The sequence below is a fragment of the Asparagus officinalis genome, chromosome 1 (genome assembly GCF_001876935.1).
Source record: "Asparagus officinalis chromosome 1, Aspof.V1, whole genome shotgun sequence".
NCBI classification, from domain to species: domain Eukaryota; kingdom Viridiplantae; phylum Streptophyta; class Magnoliopsida; order Asparagales; family Asparagaceae; genus Asparagus; species Asparagus officinalis.
The window spans coordinates 107,264,097-107,283,215 of record NC_033794.1 but is presented as its reverse complement, the minus strand read 5'-3'; the positions used below and the strand labels follow the sequence as shown (position 1 = coordinate 107,283,215).

The window sequence follows — 19,119 nt, the reverse complement described above, 5'->3', positions numbered from 1 at the left end:
TCCTGCCTTCTGGTTATAACCTTTGGCAACTAATCGTGCTTTGAATTTATCAATAGATCCATCAACACGATATTTCTTTTTGAGCACCCATTTGCATCCTATGGCTTTCCTATTTTTTGGTAGATCACATAACTCCCATACCTTATTCTTTTCTATGGAATCAAGTTCTTCTCTCATAGATTCTAGCCATAAAGCTGATTCATTTTCATAATGCGATAAATTATAGCTCTGTGTGCTGAAATCTCATTGTCTCGATCATCACCTTTTCTAAATGCATAAGTAGAAACCTCCATTTTATTTATTGGAAGCAAAAATAATTTCCTTTTGAGCCCTTTTAGCAATCTTCTTCAAGATTCCTTAATAATATATTTTCTTAGGGGCTGTTTGGTTCGTTTCCTTGATATAGAGAAATGTAATTCCATGTAAAGAAACACAAGTTTTGAGCTTTCCAAACTTTTCCAAGAAATAGATTGTTTTGCTTTGGTTCACACATAAAAAATGGTGCGAAACCAATGTATTTATTTTTCTTGTGTTTGGTTCGCATAGAAAAAATGGAAAACTTTTGTAAACAAAGCAGAGAAGGAAAAAAATCTGACGTGGCAGAGTTTTCATCAATTTCACTTGGTTGGGGAAGGAAATCGGAGAGGGAAAAAAAATCTTAGTTGGCGGCGATTTCAGCAGAGTTTTCCCTCTTCCATTCGAGCGAACCAAAGCGACACAAAGAAATGGACGGAAACAAAAAAGCTGACGTGAATGGCTAAAAATCTGACGTGGAGGGGTTTTTTGAGTTTTCCACCCTTTATAATAGCTAACCAAACAGCGGAGAGCAACAAGCATCAAGGGTGCACTATTATAAATTAATTAGAAAAATCAAGTAGTAGAAAATAAATAATAATCCCACTCCATCTGTTCGAGAGTAAAAAAAAATGTTAAAGTACATGCCACAATAATTATTCTTGTTAAAGAGTAAATGGTAGATTATATTAAACCCCCAAAAACTTTCAACATTTTGCAATAGACATTCATTAACTTTCAAATCATGCTAAATCAAGTAATTTTTATATTTTAAAGAATCCAGATAACCCTATAAGTTAGAACCACAAAACAATATAAAAGAACATTTGCAAACTATTGCGAATGTAGTAGGCTTTATGCAAAAGATATTGGAATTTTTTTGCAAAAGTTATCAAGAGTTTAGTGCGATTTTGAAAGTTTTGGGAGTTACTACAAAACTCTAAAAGTTCTGAATATGGATCATCAATTGGATCAAGATTGTAAGCAGAAATTCATAATTATCTTCTTTTTAAAAAATACCATAAAATCTGATTAAATTTTAAAATGATGTAAGTTGTAACATTCAAATAAATAATTTAATCGAATTTCTTTACTAAATTCCTTAAAAAATAATAATTATCATATAAATTCTTAAAATTTCCAAGTATACACCTAGAAAAACAAAAGGAAAAGACCGCTGCTTTTTCCAACCAGTGACCTCTCTCCTCTCTACTATTTTTTGCTCTCCACTATTCTCTTTTGATTTGATTCTCCTCTAATAATTAACTTAACTCAAATCTCTCTCTCTCTCTCTCTCTCTCTCTCTGTTGATGGTGACGGAGATGAGCTCATATTGGGAGCCATGGCAATCTCTGAACAAGAAGAGCAATCACATCTTGGTGAAGCTCTTCATCTCTGTTCTCTTTGTGGGTCTCTTGTTTCGCCTCTTCTTCGCTCGTTCTTCCCCTTACCTGGAATTTTCAGAGCCCCCAACCGTCGCCACAATCTTCGATTCTCACAAAGGTACTTCAAAAGATTCGATTTTGCAAACTTGGGTTTTTGTCAGAAGATTGCAGTTAGTTGTTGGAGATTGGACAAATGGCGAATTTGGGTGATTTTTTTGGTGTTGGGGCTTGGCTGGAACTGTAAGATTTTTGGAAATTTATTCCTAAGGATTAGCTAGACTTTAGATTTACATTAAAAGTAGTTTTCAGATTGGAAATGGGTATTTTTATTTGGGAAGGAGCAAGAGGAAATTGCAATGTGTTTGATGAATCAGTTTAATTTGAAAAAAAAATAATTTCTTTTGGTGTAAATTATTTTGAGGCTTAAGATTTTGTTACTGGAAATTAGCGTCTCTGTGAAAAGTGTGTTATTTTATTTTTTTTGGTACAATATTTTCTAGCCACATTGCAATATCTTAAGGTTATACAAATTTTATTGGAAACATAAACTTTAAATTTTACCGGAAGATCTGAGAAAATGATGTAAAACCAATGAGTTCTTTTTTTCCAGTGAATATGTAGGTGATGCATTACATTCAATGTGTAATTTTAATGTACATATATCTAGTTATTTCGGGGATTAGATATATTTTAGACTTATTTAATAATTGAAGGGATATTTTTTTGTTGCTCCTCTACCTGACTTGAAAAGCGGAGTTTAGATTATAAATTGGTAATTTGATTGGGAAGGAGAAATTATGAATTTCTTTTGGTGTAAAACATTTTAGATTTAAGATTTTGTTGCTGGAATTCTAGTTATGCATTTGAAATGGTATTGTAGGAGTTAAAGAGGTCACTATTTCTAGATAAAACTGTTTTCAGGGTTTTTTTTAATGTTACAATACTTTTATCCATATTCCAATAGTTGAAATTATATAAATTCTATTGTAAACATAATGTGAAGATCTGAGAAATGAAATAAATCAATAAGTTTTCGGTGAATATGTGTGTGTTGCATTAAAGTTACTGGGTAATTTTGAGAATATATAGATATATGAATTATTTTAAAATATTTTTTTTTTGCTATTAAGATTGTTGAGCTTTTAGGAGTTTTTATGAAAAGTTTGGAAATTTCTCATTATGTGTCCTACTTAGAAAAATAAGAAAACCGTTGACATTTATAGAATGCTCGGAGCACGGAAAAGAGGTTTTGAGTGTTAATTCTTCCTTGATTGAATGTCATTGTGATGCTTGGATTTGAGCTTGCACCTTAGATCAACTATGTTTGTCTGCATGTGCCTATGAGCTAATCCATATACAATTTTTGATGTGGATTTAATTATGATTTGGTGAAGAAAAATGCTTAAGTGCTCTAAAGTGAAAGAACTTTACAAATAGGAGACATCAATACTTGTTTAAATATTTAACTTTTAGTTTCTTTCTGTTTTTGCTTGTTTCAGGTAACCCACAGGCAGAAAAGTCAAATGCCTCAGATGCTGTGATTCCTCAAATACCATTAGATATCAATGGGCGGGATTCAGGGAAAGGTAAATAATTGTATACTTATTGTCTGGGTTTTAAGATGTCTTGATAAAGAAAGTTCAAAATAGCATCTAATTTCATGATCTTCTTAATAGGTTAGTTGGGTTGTTAATCATCCATAATTTGGCTAATGCCCTATTTGGCTGAATTTGATGGGCCCTCAGTTATTAGTTCTTCTTTTCTTTGTGCACTCTGCATATGCTTCAAGATAAATGTTCCCACTGTTATAAATACCAGTAAATAGCCTCGCAATAGCGACGCTAATAGCGTTAGCGACCCCTTCCCGCTATGCTACACTGTCGCCCAATAACGGTGGCGGGCAAAATCCGCTTTTTTATCGCTATTTAAAAGCGGTTTGAGATTTATTTTTTTAAAGTTAAACCCGACCCGCAACAACTACATCTCACTGCCTCCCTCACTTTCCGGCGTACTCCCGCCACCTCCCATAGCCTCTAGCACCTTCCTCTGGCATCTCCCTCAGCACTTCCTCTCACCTCCTCTTGCTGTGAGCTCCTCCTAGTGCAGCCCTCTCACCGCTTAGCTCATCTTCTCGAATATGACAACTCTTTGACTTCTCCAGTTGTCTTCGGTATTATGTGACGGTTACATGTCTATTTCATGTTTAGGATTTCTTTAAATCATCAAATGCACTTTTAGATTTTCTAAACTTTTTTATAATTTTTTAATATTTATACATATTTATTTGAATGTTCTTTAGTTTGATAGAAGTTTTTATGCTTTGAGGCTTCTTCATTTGGAAGCATACTTTGTTTTTGAGGCGTAGAGGACTCTATGAGTTCATAATTAAGTCAGCCCAATAGTAAAGTAAAGCTGTTATTTATGCCAGTTTTTTTATGAAATTCCTAATGGGTTAATTACAGAAAACTCCTACGAAGTTTTGGTGAGTTGCAGTAATCCCCAATTAACTTTTTTTTATTAGACTAAACCCTCTGAACTTTTGGAGTTATTGCACACAACCCTCGTGAACTATTTTATTTCACTAAATGTTACCTAAAAATTTATCGTTTGATCCCCATATTAGCAACATCAAAACTAACCTGTCCATGGCAAGCACGAGACTTGAAAAGAAGATGAGAAATTCTTTCTTAGTCCCAAAAGTACCCTTTTATTTAAAGGGAAAAAATAAAAAAATAAGTAATTTTTTAGGACTAAGGAATTATTTTCATCTTTTTTTGGCACATGCTTGTCACATGAGATGTTAGAATCGATGGTGCTAATTTGAAGATTAAATGAGAAATTTCACGGGGTTTTTCTGTAATTAACTAAATTCCTAAAATATAACTTGATCCTACCTAGTCTTCTTTAATTTTGATTCTATGTGAGTTTCTTAGAGCATTCTTGTACAGTATTTCTGTGAAATCATTGCCTTCTGTCCCTCCACTGCAGAGACTTGTGATTTGTTTTCTGGTAAGTGGATCCAAGATCCTAGAGGACCTTCTTACACCAATACAAGCTGTCCATTCATTGAAGGTCAACAGAACTGTATGAAGAATGGGCGGCTTGATACAGAGTACCAATATTGGAGATGGAAACCACATGGCTGTGACATACAACCATTTGATGCCAAGAGATTTCTAAGAGCCATGCGGGACAAATCATGGGCATTTATTGGTGATTCGATTCTTCGTAACCATGGCCAGTCATTGGTGTGCCTTATCTCTCAGGTGGATATCCTGGATTTTTAATCTTGTTGGTTGCAATAAATCTATTTTGGTTCGGAGTAGCAGCAATTTGATAACTTCATAAATTTTCCATACCCTGTATACTTCATTAGTGTAACTGAACGTTTAATGTTTTATGAGAGCCTTGTCTTCACCATTAACTTGCTAGCACTTACATAGAACAAAGGTGCACCTTATTTTGCTGAAAGGTTCCTTTTAAGTTTTCACTTTAATCTAATACGATTTGGGCACTAAAAAGTTTTTAAAACAAAATAAAGCTATTGGTTGATAATATCCTCCTATTCAGAAGTATTTATATAATGGGACTATGGGAGTTGTATAATTTTTGGGGTGGTTTTAGATTTTTTTACCCTATAAAATTTCCAAATATTGAAATAGCATAAAAAATATTTAATTTGCCAAATTGTCCTTCAAACCATTAGTTAATTTTTGCTAGGCTTCTAACTCAGCAAGGGTAAATTGTCCATTAACCACTACTCTTTCTTCTTATAACCCATGAAAAGATCCAAAAAAAATTCCCCAGATACATGGTTTTAAGCTCCAAAAAATCATAAAGAATCCTGGATGAAAAAGACAAAGGAAGAAGAATTAGTTAGGATCGCTCTCTTCATTTTTGTACCCTGCCTTCATCATGGTTTAAATCACCCAAAACTTCAAACCTAACTTGCAGTGGACACGGGTAAATGGTGATACGAGCATAGAACACGACAAATTTGTAAAATGTAGGGTATGGGGACATGACTACATGTATATATTGATAATAAATAATAATTCACATGAGATCATTGTATTTTTTCAAGTTTTATTTGAATTGAAATTCATTTCACATTTTAAAGTTTTTTCACTATGTTGATTATTAAATTGACAGCTGCTTGTTTTTGAACTAGACACCCAAATGACCCTTTTAAGTCATAGATTTGAACTTGAGTATGGGCTGAAACAAATCTGACCCATGTGTAACTCGTTTCGAGAAATGGATATGAACTGGAGGATCTACGTCCAATCAGTGTGACCCATGTCTAACTCGTTTCGAGAAATGGATATGAACTGTAGGATCTATGTCCAATCAGTGTGACGAGTGTTTTAAATTAAAGCATATATCATATAATTGAGTACATGTCTGAATAAATGTATGCATATATGCAAGGAGTGTCAATGAATTTTGGGTGCGGGTATGCATGATAGAACTACCTGGGTAACATAGCTCCAAACTGTCTCCATTTGCTTTTAGAAAAGCTCACCTTCTACGAAAACTCTCATGGATGCAACATCTCTTAGCTCATTTCCATTTCAATAGAAGCAGTGAATCCTGTAAAATTGAAAATGTATTCTTTAAAAGTTCAACATGAAGCTCATCTATTAATCCATCTCTAAGGGGATTGAGTTCTTGGAGTTTTGAGGCAGGAAAGGAAGTAGCTTATGAGCACTGGCTGCCACTGCATCACTGGTGTTTAAGTTAGGAGGTTAGCTTTTTTCTGCCTAGTTGGAGTAAGAAAAGAGAATGTGTTGTGGATTGGATTGTGCAGAGACAGTGTATCTTTCTCAGTTTTGGGACAAAAGAGATCAACCACGACCTAGATTTGGACAGGTGCAATAGGGGGGGGGGGGGGTAATAGACACCACGAGGTGGTGGGGGGGGGGGGGGGGGGGAGTGGTTTGTATAGCAGTGTTTGGTTGCTTACTTGAAGAACCAGTAGTTTAGCAAATGTTTAATTTTAAGAAACTTAATCGTTTACTACAAGGGGCTGCATTAATGGGCTTGGATATGATTTGAGATGACAAATAACGAGATTTGTGGGATAATTTTTGAAGGGTTTTTCTCATATTAGATCCTAATTATATACTATTTATTATATTAGGTCCCTAAAGTCTTCATATTTGTAACTTTACACCCCAAATTCATTAAGTTGTTTACACGTCGATCTTGAAGTAAGTTGCATGGATACGGGTATGGGTACAAGTAGGGGACACGGCAAATTTGTAAAGGATAGGGTACAAGGACATGGCTATATATATGTCAGTTATGTATGTTTATATGTTTTAAAATTTTAATTTATGCAAAATCAATATTGTTTTTTCATTTACATGAGATGAATATATAAGACATAGATCTTAAGGGTAGAATATACATCTAGGAAGTACATGAAGAGTGTCGTAAAATTGAAATATGTATTATATAATGGAGTATATGCCTGAATAAACGTATGCATATATATTAAAGAAGCATCCAAGAAGTTTGGGTATGAGTACGGGTACGGCTTCCAAATAGAAGTACTCATGTAACATAGAATTTGAATAAGTATGAGCAGTTTGGGGCCTAATATAAAAATAACATTAAATTTAGGGCCTACTATGACAAAAACCCATTATTTAAATACCAAAATTTGGAGTATATGTGTGTAAGCTCATATTTTTTTAGATGATTTTGATTATGTGAGATAACATATTTTGTTTAGGAAGTATATCAAAGCGACTTTTAATGTGCCTCATTACTTGAGGTTTTGTATATTGGTTTATTTGGTTATTTATTTTTGATCATGGCACCCTCACCCCTTCCTCTTCATCTCTCTACCTTACGTATAGTGACCACCAAAGACAGAATATAGGTTAGAAGCATGATGATGATAAACTCTTTAATTTATACATTTCACACTGTATTAAGAAGGGGCTTATTGGTTGATTTCAAGCTAAAGTAATGGTGCTGTTAGTTGGGAAGTGGCATTTACTGATGCTTCCCTAATGCCTCCATTTTTCTCTGATTCTTTCCCTTAAGGAACACACCCTAAACCTTATTTTATCCCTTTTGTATAACCCAAGTGCCCTTGTCTAGCATCCCAGTGGAAGGTCATATCATCCTATTCTAATATTGGTTATCATGCCTCAACTGGATTTGCACCCAGGATGGAGACATTCATGCTTTCCTTGAAAAAGATGCGAAAGGACTACACATCCTTTTCTACAGTTGGGTCTTGTCCCTTCTCTAGAAGGTGTTCAGCCTAATTTTATGTGAAGTAGGGTTCTTCACACATCCTTCATTCCCCATGAATTGTCTTGTGATTTTCCTGTCCCTTGTGTTGGTAGAATGTTATCCTAAGAATGAAGAAGCCGAGCACTCAGCTTTTCGAGTAGCCTTTGAACCTTAAATTTCAATTGGTTTGGATGCCACAGTAATTAGCTTGTTTGTTTCCATTCTTGTTGCGATACTCGTTTATAATTTGTCTAAGACACCATTAGAGTATTTTTCTTTGTCCATCTATCGCATTGGCAACATCCAGTGGACTAGTCCAATTAGGAAGCATGAGCTAATTTCATGGGAAAAAATAGTTCTCAAACAGTTTGGTTTCTACAGTGATAAGTTTATTTATTTCCATGCTTGCAAGAAGAGTCATGAATGAGTAGTCTAAAGGCAATTCCACGTTCCTGCTGGAGCTTGTTCTTGGTTCCTCACATTAGTAACACCCAGAACAATTGAGTTAATTTCATGGGAGAAATGGACTTTAATGCAAAAAAAGCTCTCTAGCTATTGTTATGTCCAAAACGAGAGTATACTCAGTGGGGTTCTCTCTTAGTTCTGATTGGTTCTGGGGCAAGTTATTATGTAAATGCTTTGAAGCATCAATTGCTGCTATTTTCGGGAACTTTACAGTCAATGTGATTGATGCTTATTCATAATGTATCATCAGACACCTCTGCATGTCCTTTTATTTATTTATTTATCAGTAACTATTGAAATAAAAAATAGTGTTAGCATATACCACCAGTAGAGGAGATGAATCTGGTTCTAAAACGTCATCATTTCACTGTAGCATTTCGTTTCCAACAGTGTTTGTGCAGTAATCATACCTATACTAGTGGTACTAACACTTTCTCACTTTTGTTAACCTTTGTTATGAAATATGATGCTTTGCTATTGACACTATATGGAGCACAAACCCTAAAAATTAAGAATATGCAGTAATAGGGGAGGAGGATGATATGGGAAGATACTAGGGATGCAAACAGATATGGATGTATGAAGATATATCACACGGAAATGCATGCACCCAGACACATTATGCCTGGTAGAATATGAATACAAATATGGTTATCTTTTTTCCCCTTTTTCATAGGGAACTGCACATGTGTGAATCTGAGTAATATATCCGTATTTGTATCTTGGTTGCCAGATATATGTATTGATCAGATGGTTGAAAATATTGACATAGATTGGTGATCTGAGACTTATTTTGGTGATTTAGCCTTCAGCTTTTTAGATATGTGACATAGTTAATGAACTCTGATTTGAAATTCTTTTAGATATGTGACATAGTTAATGAACTCTGATTTGAGATTCTTTTTACTTTAAACAACTCTCGTATCACACACACTGTATTTTTCGATCTTAACCGTTTTTCTCATTTCTGCTTTATATCCTTATGTGTTTGATCTTATCCAATCTGTATCCATATTCGATTTTAGTAGACATGAACTATTAGTTTCCTTATGGAACATTGCCCATATTCATATATGCATCCATGATTTGTAATTGGACATGTGAGTATAGTAAGTGCTGTATCCAGTCCAATTTCATGCATAGAGAATGCTATTCAAAGATAGGCAATTGAGACTTCTCATCTCTGATACGAAGTTGGATGATTTGTTATTGACACAATAATGAGTGCGGGTGACATTTTTTCCTGACTCACTAGCCCAACCAGAGCCCAAACTTCAGTTAGCATGCTATGGTCGGGCAAAGTTGTGTATGGATCAGTTTAGGGTATGACTCTTTGACCTGTATTGACTAGAAATGGCCAAGTAATACAAATAGAATAATTTTTATTTTCAAACACAAGTAATAAGTGACATATCGGTTGGTGGATGGGAATATAGGTACATGACGTCATGATCAATGTTTCGAATCTACAAGAAGGCTTGACTTTTTTTTCTTCTGGTATTCACCAAGTAAAATGTGTTTAAAGAAGGACAAAATTTTGAAAACAACCGTTTTGCAAAATCAATGAGCAAAATCGACCTCCTCACACAAAAAAAGAGAGCAAAATTGATCTTTTTATCTGAACTCAGATGAAAAGGGTCGATTTTGCTGCGGGTAATTTTTCGAACTATACGGGACTACTAGTCCCGTGTAGTTAAGGCATGCTAATCCAGGATTAGCATGCCAAACCAAATGGACAGGACTAGTATTCCCGTCCATTTCGTGCCAAAGCCCAATCGAGCGCTCCACTCGCAACAACGCCTTCCTCGTCTCCCAAAAGTGGCGCCAAATCGAGCGTTCCACCTGCACCTGCACCTCCCTCTCCCTCCGCGGCAACCTCCGCGACCTCTTCCTCCTCCCCACCTCCTCCTATGTCACCCACCTCGACCTCTCCCCTTGGGGCCACCTCTTCCTCAACCAAATCCACGACGTTACAACCAAAGACGATGAGCTCCACAACCAGCACCAGCTCCTCATCACTCACCGCCTCCACCAGGCCTTCCCCAATCTGGAGTCTCTTGCAGTCTACGCTCGAAATCCTTCGACCCTTCGCATTCTTGCACACCATTGGCCGGGACTGCGGCACGTGTCGCTTGTGCGGTGGTACCAGCGGCCTCCTCTCGATCTACCCGGAGCGGATCTTGACCCGTTGTTCTCTGCTTGCTTGAATTTGACCTTGCTTGACGTCTTGAGGTTCTACTGCTGGACCGAGGACATACCCGCTGCTCTGCTGCGTCGCTTCTGAGTCTTGATTTGCTCAGCCCGGCGATAAGTGACGGGTTCAAGTCGTCGGAGATTGTGGCGATGCCCGCGACTTGTCTGAACTTGTGTTGTTTGAGGGGAGGAAAGAGGGGAGGGGGCTATGAGATCTAGATTAACATGCCTTAACTACACGTGATTAGTAGTCTCATGTAGTTTGAAAAAATTACTCGCAGCAAAATCGACCATTTTCATCTGAGTTGAGATGAAAAGGGTCGATTTTGCTGTTTTTTTGTGAAAAGGTCGATTTTGCTCATTAATTTTGAAAAAGGGTTGTTTTAAAAAATTTGTCCGTTTAAAGAATTCATGTAGAATTATTATTCAAGAGCATAATAGTCTTTCTGGCTCACGGGTGTACATGAGGCATTTAATCTCCATGGTTTAGTTTGAAACCCCACTAGATCAATTTTTCTTTGTCAAAAGAAATATCCATTTCGTAAGCGAATTACACAAGACCGAGTCGGCTCAACCAATTATAATTATGTATTGTAAAGATATACCCATTTATTAAACAGATTGACAATGTATCAGCCATAATTCGGATCATCAGATAGTGGCTTAGTCCGAACTGACCAGGCGCTGCTTAATTGCACCACTTAAGCAAACCTTAGAAGCAATTGAAAAATAAGTAGATCATCATAGCTATGGTCGATAGCATGAGAGAAACTATTATAAGACATTAGTAGATTGAACTTCCATTGGACGCGTAGAATTTCACAATTCTTCAAGCTTACGACAAGAAAGTAATCTCTGAAAGAGAGTGGAGGAGCTCAGTTTCTTTGTCCATAAACTCTTGACATCGTCCTTTATTTGCTTTATTAGAAAAATGTCTATAAAACTAGCTAGAATTATGCATTGTGATTCATAAGTTTATTATTGAAAACACAAGGCAATTAACTTCTGAATATCTACATTCGTTTCTTTCTTACATTCTAGTTGCTGTACCTTTCACTTCAGGAAGAGTTGCCCATTGAGGTCTACCATGACGAAGATTTTAAATCCAGAACTTGGCACTTCCCCTCGTACAACTTCAACCTCTCAGTAATCTGGTCTCCTTTCCTCGTCAAAGCTGATATATTTGAGGATGATGATGGCGTATCTAAATCTGAAATCCAGCTTCATCTCAATGTCCTCAACAGTAAATGGACAAAAGATTACCATACTTATGACTATGTCATGATTTCAGTTGGACAGTGGTTTCTCAAAACAGCAGTTTATTGGGAGAACAATAAAATTGTTGGTTGCCACTACTGCCCTCGGTTGAACCTAACAGAGCGTGGCTTTGATTATGCCTACCATAACGTCCTTCACTCAGTTTTTCGATTTATAACCAAATCCAGTCACAAGCCCCTCGTTTTCTACAGGACATGGACACCTGACCACTTTGAGTATGGGGAGTGGTCTACTGGCGGAATTTGCAATAGAACACAACCATACAAAGAGGGGGACTATAATGGTAAAGATGTGGATCATATAATGTATGAGATTGAATTAGAGGAATTCCACAAGGCAATAGGAAATGTAACTGAGAATGCGAAACATGTGAAGTTGTTGGATACTTATCATCTTTCCTTGTTGAGACCAGATGGGCACCCGGGACCTTATCGAAGCTTTCACCCATTTGAAAAGGATAAGAATGCCAAAGTCCAGAATGATTGCCTGCATTGGTGCTTGCCTGGGCCGATAGATTCTTGGAATGATTTGCTCATGAGAATGGTCGTCAAATATTGAGATTTGACATATGGGTTTTCAGCCTACACAAGATTCTTTCTGAGAGCCAGAAGATGCTGATAAGAGTTTTAGATTGGCGCTGCACGTGATGGTTCTCATCTGATTTGGCTTGTATTTTCGTGTAAATTGCTGGGTTAGATGTGAGATTTTGTACTGCATTTTTCATGTAGTCTCAGCTAATGGGATCTCTGTAGCCCTTATGTTACACTCCTGCTGTATCTTAAATGTAAAATTTTCACCATTCCTTCTTTATTTTTTCGATGAAAAGCAATTTTAGGTATGAATGATAAATAAAATCTTATTTACAGTGCACACGGGACGGGGTAAGGGGAAAGAAAGGGAATTATTTCTTATGACCAGCTTGCACCTAATTGATAATACCAATCTAAGTCTAAATTTTAATATTATTGATGGTTATCACCAGATTGATGGATAAACCATTATCAGATGGATGTTCTTTATATAACGTCTGACGTGGGGAATACTATCAACTGTGATGAATTGCCTTCAACTTTCGTAAAATAGTAAGTAATGCTTCTTACTTTACGATATCTGTTGCGTATGGCTCCAGTTTCGCTGTCATATATTTTTGTTTCTCTTGTATATTTTGTGGCTTTTAGATTGCTTTATTTAATCTATTAAATTAAGCAGTAGTTAACTTTGCTAGCTAACCACTTGGAACAAACGTAGATTATGGGTTGCAGTTTCTCGGTTTCTGTTTATTAAATGTATGAATTTCTGCTTGCAAAGTTTCCCACCCCTTCTTCAGAAGAGAAGAAACACCAATTATCGAACAACTCCTCCCTCTCCATCCGCTCCCTCCTCGCCTCCCCCAACCAATTATGTTCGATGAAATGTCTTTAAAGGGGACTAAGCCTAACCTCACATCCTCAATGTAGCTCTCGCTGGTGTTCTACCGCGATAAAAAGACTCGACCATGTCGATAAATCGCTGGGCTTGATGTCGTCCTGGACTCTCTGTTTACTATGTTAGAATGCAAGGGTTGTGTAAGCTTGGGAGGGTTTTGCTCTAAAGTGGCCCTGCTTGCACTCAATTTTTGGGAGTAGACATCAGCTAGGAAATAAATGAAGCAACTGATAGAATAAGGGAGGAACTAACGATCACAGCAACAGAGTTGACCTGGTCCATATCTCGCCCCGTCGGCTCCGAAGACCATGCTTACTTAGAGCAAATGAAGATGATCCGCTTGTCAATGAAAGGGGATTACTTAGGCTCCGTTTGGATACCATTGTGTATTACTTGTTTTCATGGTGTTTTTGTCAAAAACAAAACACCATGCGTTTGGAAACCATAGTGTTTTTTTGAGCTAAATCATCCTCAAACTGAAAACACAACACTTATTTTAAAACACCTAAAAAGTGTTTTAAGTTTGATGTTTTGGTTTTGAGTTTGAGAAGGTGTTAATATAATATCTAACATAATATATTAAATGTAATTAACATAGAGTTATTATCAACATGCCTATTATACTATGTACTATATTATACTATACTATACTATATTATAGTTAATCTAATATATTAGTAATATTTACTAAATAATATAAAAATATAATAAATAAAATATCTTATATAACAATATAATAACAAATTAAATACAAGTATTTAATATGTTAACAATGTATTATATAATAATAAATAATAATAAAATATAAATAAACTAATTAATAATAGTAAAAAAGTTATTGATAATAAATAATAATATAATAATTGTTATGGTAATTTACCATCTAAAGATGAAGATACCGAAAGATTGTCTGCATAGGCTAAAAAGGCCATGGTTCAAACCAACTTAAAGGCTCTAAAGCCTAGCTAAGGGCAAGTCTATTGGCCAGTCGAGCGGACGAGTCATTTTTGACCAAGGGTCATCATTACCGATTCGAAGTGTGGGAACATTCGATCCCTCGTAATCAAGACGACTCCTCCAGCAGACGTCTCGACTATACACTCGACCCGAATCTCACTCGGCTATCGAGTCGGGAAATCACAAAGACAACTCATGAACCGACTCGCCTCTACTAAGGGGATAAGATCCATCTAAGCTCACCTCAGATGTCAATCAACACAACAGCACTGATCAGTCCCATCAAGATCTCTGCTCTGACAAATCCCCTGCATAAGCCGTTTATTCTACTCACAAGTCATTTCTCTGAGATCGCCATGATGCTCTTCTGGGCTCGAATAACTTCCCCTCCAGTCATCAGCCGCCATCTGGAGGGGGAAGGACAACCGAACAGTGGGCCTATCCTCTGGCCTGCCTCATCTGTCGAATCCAGGATATTAAGAGGACACCTCTCTCCTGTATTTGAATGACTTCCCTCCCAATCGCCAGCCGACACCTAGAAGGAGAAAGATGACTCAGCCTCCAGCTCACCCCTCAACCGCCTCCTGTGCATAGTCAAAGCCGAAGGGTCAAATTCTCAAAGGCGATAGGCTATAAAAGGAGGGAAATAAGGTAAAAAGGGGAGGATTTTTTCTGCTACTTCTTCATAAAAGCTCTGAATTTACCTTTGCTAGAAAAGGATCATTAACTCCATAAGAGTATCCTCTGAGGACCTAAATAGCCTAGGGACTCTCCCTCAAACCCCACTCAAGTTAACCAGCTGACTTGACCATCGGAGGTACCATGGGGGAAATGAGCCTCGCTCTCCCACGGGTTTCTTCTTGTCTGTGCAGAAAGACCGGGAATTCCAGTCTAAGGATCGGGCATAAAGTCGGAGGAGAAGTCGGTCCCATCTCTCATCCTCCCCCTATTCGCCGCCGGCGCGAAGACCAGAACCGTAACCCCATCGACTGTGTGTTCACGGACATCAATAATAATGATATAATAATATACTACACAATAGTATAACCGCTATAATATTATTAACTTTTTAATAAATAAACTGTAATAAATTAATAATTGTAAAATATTATATAATAGTAACATATTTAAAAATAATTAAAAATATAATAATAATATTATAATAATATATTGTATAGTAAATTTAATATAACATATAAAATATTAATATATTATTTAATAAATAAAAGAATTTATTGCTCATAAATGTTAATGTAAAAATAATATATTCATAATATAATAATATTTACTTATATTTTAAATTATTAATATATAAAATAACATTATTATAAAAATATTAATATAATATATAACAATAACAAATTGATATACAAAAATAATTAAATATATAATTATTTGAAAATAATATGTAATAATTATAATATAATATAACTCATTAAGTATAATATAATATTATAATACATTATACAATTTTATATTGCATTATATTTAATACTTCTAATACTATAATAATGTAAACTAAATATTATAATATTTTATTTATAATATATTTTATTATAATTAATAATTAATATATTAATATTATGTTTAATACTAATGTTGTAATGGGTCAAACTAGTGTTGACCAAAAATACTTAACATGGTATTTTGAAAACGTTTTAAGGAAAAACACTACATCATGGTGTTTTTTTAACAAAAAAAAAAAAACACCATGGTAACCTAAAAACATGGTTTTTGTAGGGGCGGGTAGTTAACTTCCGGAATAAGTGGTGAAAACTACTTAAGTTGTCTTTTACTTTATTAACCTGTTTATTTTTTTTTTGGTAAAGGAAAATTTTTTATTCATTTGACCGTATGGAGATTTTATGTACATCAAAAACTCAGAATCTGAGTAATCTATAGCTCCCTACAAAACTATATTCAGCTAAAGGGAAAGTAACCATCTCTCATCTTCTGTTGGTATATTGCTATTAAGAACAATAGTCATCATGTCCACCTTGATTGCTTTAGTAAGTTGCTCAGTCCTCTTACATTTTTGTTTGAAGATTCTTCCATTGTATTCCAGCCAGATATTATATATAGAGGTAGATAATGCCATCCTCTTTACTCTATGCTTAAAATCCTTCCCTTTCCAGCCAGATATTATATATAGAGGTAGATAATGCCATCCTCTTTACTCTATGCTTAAAATCCTTCCCTCGTAAGCTAGAGTTGTACCAATTTGGTAGATAATGCCATCCTCTTTACTCTATGCTTAAAATCCTTCCCTCGTAAGCTAGAGTTGTACCAATTTGGAAGGAGATTCCAATCATAAGTCTTCCATTTAAATTGTAACCAGTCCATAATGTTGTTCCAGACTTCTTTTGTGTAGATGCAGTCAAAATACAGGTGGTTCCTGCTTTCTGCTTCAGCACCAGAGCATAATATGCATTGATTAGCTTGAATAGCTCCTCTTCTAAGCAGCTTATCCTGAGTTAAGAGCCTGTCATGGACTACCAACCAGGAAATGAATGAGTGCTTAGGATGATTAAATCCCCCCCAGATTGTTTTGCAACATGGCACTTTATCAGCAGCAGAGGATAATTTGGATATTACTTGATACAGGTTTGATATCTTGGTTTTGTTATTGTTACAGCAACATGACCTGATTAGCTCCAGCAGGTTTTCTACTCCTCCACATTACTGTAATGCTTTGTTTCTGGCTTTTAGGAGTTGCTTCCACATCCAAGAATCACTATTTTTAATTTCCACTTGCCAAATATCCATGTGCTTTAGATATGTTCCTTGAATCCATTTTATCCACAAACATTCTTTATTTGAGTGTATATCCCATAGTATCTTCATTGCTGAAGCATAATTCCAAATTATTGAAGAAAAGATTCCTAGGCCTCCATATATCGTACCTGTGCATGTTTTACTCCATGAAACCAATGAAATCTTGCGGATTTTGTCTTTTTTACCCCATAGAAAATCTCTGCATAATTCATCCACTTTTTGCAACACTTTGATTGGTAGTATATAGCATGAGGTCCAATAAATTTGAATGCCAAGGATAATGCTCTTGATAATCTGAATTCTTCCTGCATATGACAGATTTCTGATACTCAGGCATTTCTGAAATTGATTGGAGATCTTAGTGAAGAGGGGATTACAATCCTGTAATGAAAGCCTCTTGCTTACTAATGGAACTCCAAGGTATCTGATAGGGAAATATCCTTCAGAGAAATTCAAGTGATTTTTGATAGCTTCCTTAACAGGTTCAGGAACCCCCCCATAGAATACAACACTTTTGCTTGGGTTTGCATCAAGACCAGAAACCCCACTGAAATGTGTGATGCATTGATAAAGCTTCTGAATTGATTTTAGATTGCCTTTGCAAAACAGTAAGAGATCATCTGCAAAGATCAAATGTGTGATTTTAAGTTTTCCACACTTTGGATGGAAACTGAATTCTCTGTCCTGTTTCAGTAAATCCAGATTCCTTGAGAGGTATTCCATGCCCAAGATGAAAAGATAGGGGGGAGAGAGGATCTCCTTGTCTAAGGCCTCTTTCTCCTTTGAAATAGCCATGGAGTGAGCCATTGAGAGAGATAGAATACTTAGGGGAAGATATACAAGTCATGATCCTTTCTATCATAATTCTGGGAAAACCCAAACCATTTAGCATAGCTTCAATGAGCTTCCAGCTAATGGTATCAAAGGCTTTTCTTATGTCTATATTTATCATAACCCTTGGAGAGATGTATTTTCGACCATAGTTTTTCACCAATTCATAAGCTAAGAGGATGTTGTTAGCTATATTTCTACCTTTGACAAAAGCACTTTGAGCATCACTTATAAGATATCCCATCACTGATTGAATTCTATTAGCAAGAATTTTTGATATCACTTTATATAGACAGTTGTAGCATGAGATTGGCCGGAGATCTGCAGGAGCGTTTGGGCAGTGCACCTTAGGTATGAGGGTGATAGATGTAGAGTTGATAGCCCCCAATAGCTTCCCATTTCTGAAAAAAATCTTGAATTGCTTGAGTAACTTCACCTCCAATCACATTCCAAGAAGATTTGAAGAAAGAAGCTTCATATCCATCAGGACCTGGAGACATATTGTCTGGTATGGAGAACATTGCACTTTTAATTTCTTCATTTGATATAGGTAAAGATAGATACCTGATATGATTTTCTTCTAGACAGGGACCATTTTGGATGATATCAATGCTTGGATCTAATGTTGGAATAGCTGTGCCCATGAGGTTTTTGTAATAAGAGATTATTTCTTTAGCAATTTCCTCTCCTTCAGTGATTCTTTCTCCCAAACTATTTTTCAGGACCAGGACCCTGTTATGATGTCTGTTAGCCTTGATAATTGAGTGAAAATAGCTGGTGTTTCTATCCCCCTTGACACTCCATTGGATTCTAGCTTTTTGCTGGAAAAAAGAGATCTCACAATTCAAGAGCTTATTGTATACTGATAGGCACTCTTTTTCTTGGCTAATGAGAGTATGATTAAAAGGATCATCATGAAGCTTCTCCTGAATTTCCTCTAGTGCATTTTTTGCTCTATGTACCTGCTCACTTATATTTCCAAAGTGCTTATTATTAAGATCTTTCAAAACCTCCCTCAGACTTTTGAGCTTGAAGTAGATTGAAAACATTTTGTATCCTTTCACTTGTTTTTGCCAAACAGAAGACATAGCAGGCAGGAAGTTGCTATGATTAGTCCACATTTTGAAGAACCTGAAAGGTTTCTTGCCTTGTCTCCCCTCATCATAGATTGATACCAGAGCTGGGCAATGATCAGATAAGCTTGGAGGCATATACTCAACATGACTAGTGTTGTATTTCTGTAACCATGCATCATTTACAAGGG

At 35.9% G+C, this 19,119-nt stretch overlaps 2 protein-coding genes across 2 annotated transcripts; one reads left to right on the top strand and one right to left on the bottom strand.

The window, feature by feature from the left end:
- Window positions 1,481-12,677, top strand: LOC109828883 (protein trichome birefringence-like 23). Its single transcript, XM_020395866.1, has 4 exons — window positions 1,481-1,797; window positions 3,179-3,265; window positions 4,668-4,945; window positions 11,652-12,677. Exons 1-4 carry the CDS (start codon window positions 1,605-1,607, stop codon window positions 12,423-12,425), a joined length of 1,332 nt encoding a protein of 443 aa, XP_020251455.1. The 5' UTR covers window positions 1,481-1,604; the 3' UTR covers window positions 12,426-12,677.
- LOC109838956 lies at window positions 16,929-17,819 on the bottom strand. Its single transcript, XM_020407389.1, has one exon. It carries the CDS (start codon window positions 17,817-17,819, stop codon window positions 16,929-16,931), a length of 891 nt encoding a protein of 296 aa, XP_020262978.1.